Here is a 1,701-nt window from a genome sequence, read left to right on the forward strand (position 1 = left end):
CGGACAAAAGAGAGCCTCCAGGTCACCGCGCGCCGCGGGTCGATGGACGGCCGGTGGCCGTCCACAGACGGCCGCAGCCCGCCTCGCGCTACATCCGGAATCTCGCGCAATCTCGCGCAATCTCGGGCAATCCCGCGCGTTAGGCTTCGAGCCCGCCGCTCGCACACTCATCAGCGCGGCGCACTCCCTCGGCAACCGGCTGAGCCGAGATGGTCCTAGATGGCCCGATATGGCCCGAGATGGCCCGATATGGCTCGAGATGACCCGAGATTCGCCGCGGTGAGACCGAACCGGCAATCAGCGGACCTCCTTGCCCTGAGTCCTGTGCGTTCCTGAGTGCGCCGCAGGCAACAGACTGCTCTCGCTGCTCGAGCCGGCCGCCTGCCCGCACTTGCCCGAGGAGTGGAGCCTTCGCGGAACGTCCTCAACAGCCTCGCCGTAGGTGGCCTGCCCGCACCTGCCCGCCGGCACGCTCGCGGGGGCGCGCTCTGGTCGGAGGAGCTGGCGCGCACTACGACGGACTTCTGAGGCATGAGTCCCTTTGAGTTAGGCGCACACGCTCTGGGCGGAGGATGGGCAGTGCACGCTGCGGCTGCTGCACTACCCGCCGGTGGACGTGTCGAGTGTGCCAGAGGACTACTGGCGCGCCGGCCCGCACACAGACCGGGACCGATGTATATCTTTTTTTATGCACTTGTGCCTTGTGTTTCTTTTTTCATAGGCGCGCCGGCCCGCACACGGACTGGTGCCGCTGTATTTCTTTTTTATCGACCTGTCTTTCTTTTTTATAGGCGCGCCGGCCCGCACACGGACTGGTGCAACCTTACCCTCCTCTTCCAGCGCCCCGGCAACGCCGGCCTCGAGAGATCACTAGCTCCACGATTGACGAGATGATCAGTCGGTGTCCTCTTGTGGCATAGGCAATGCTGGCCTCGAGTGCGCCGCCAACCCGCGCGCGGGCGGCGCGGGCTGGCTCAAGGTGGGCCGGCGTGAGTACGAGAATGGAGATACCAGTCACTGTTCTACAGTATTGAGAACGGCGTCTCTTCGCCCCTCTGCCGCCGCTGTGAACAGGTGGACCCGGTCGAGGGTGGCATCGCCGTCAACATCGGCGACATGCTCTCGCGCTGGTCCAACGATAGCCTCCTCTCCAATCTTCACCGCGTCCGCATGCCCACGCCGGAAGAGGCGCGGCCGCCGCGGCCGCGCTACTCGATGGCGTTCTTCATGCAGGCCGGCTCCTCATCATTCCGTAGTGCCTCCTGCGTCTTGACCAACCCATCCCCGTCCTTTGTCAACCCTCTTCGTGCAGGCCGACAAGCACGTGCTCATCGAGTCGCGCCACGGCGCGATCACCGCCGGAGATTACATCCTGGGCCGCATCCGATCCAACTTCGACAAGAAGGGGTGAGAAGAAGGGGCGAGCGGCAGAGGTCGCCCGCCAGCCCCCAGTCGGCAGTCCGCCCTGTGCGTGCGTCGTTGCAAAGGTTAGATGTCTTATGTGTATGTGTGGTGTGGGTTTTGGCGTGGGTCTGGGTGCCGCGCGCTCTCCCCAGCCCACCTGGCTGTGTGACCTGTGGCCGACTACATGGTGAGCCATACGGACCTTGGGCTAGTTCCATTTCACTGTGGCACAGCTCGCGTTACAAAACCTTGATTTGACCATTTGCGCCATTTGGTAACCTAGATCGGTGCCGTTCC

At 63.7% G+C, this 1,701-nt stretch overlaps 1 protein-coding gene across 1 annotated transcript; it reads left to right on the forward strand.

The window, feature by feature from the left end:
• Nucleotides 1–249: 249 nt before the first annotated feature.
• EMIHUDRAFT_242716 (hypothetical protein) lies at nt 250–1,411 on the forward strand (the record flags this gene model as incomplete). Its single annotated transcript, XM_005772098.1, has 5 exons — nt 250–279; nt 551–610; nt 722–745; nt 1,075–1,164; nt 1,313–1,411. 5 exons carry the CDS (start codon nt 250–252, stop codon nt 1,409–1,411), a joined length of 303 nt encoding a protein of 100 aa, XP_005772155.1.
• Between the last annotated feature and the right edge of the window lie 290 nt (nt 1,412–1,701).

Source organism: Emiliania huxleyi, assembly GCF_000372725.1.
Source record: "Emiliania huxleyi CCMP1516 unplaced genomic scaffold EMIHUscaffold_366, whole genome shotgun sequence".
NCBI lineage: Eukaryota > Haptophyta > Isochrysidales > Noelaerhabdaceae > Emiliania > Emiliania huxleyi.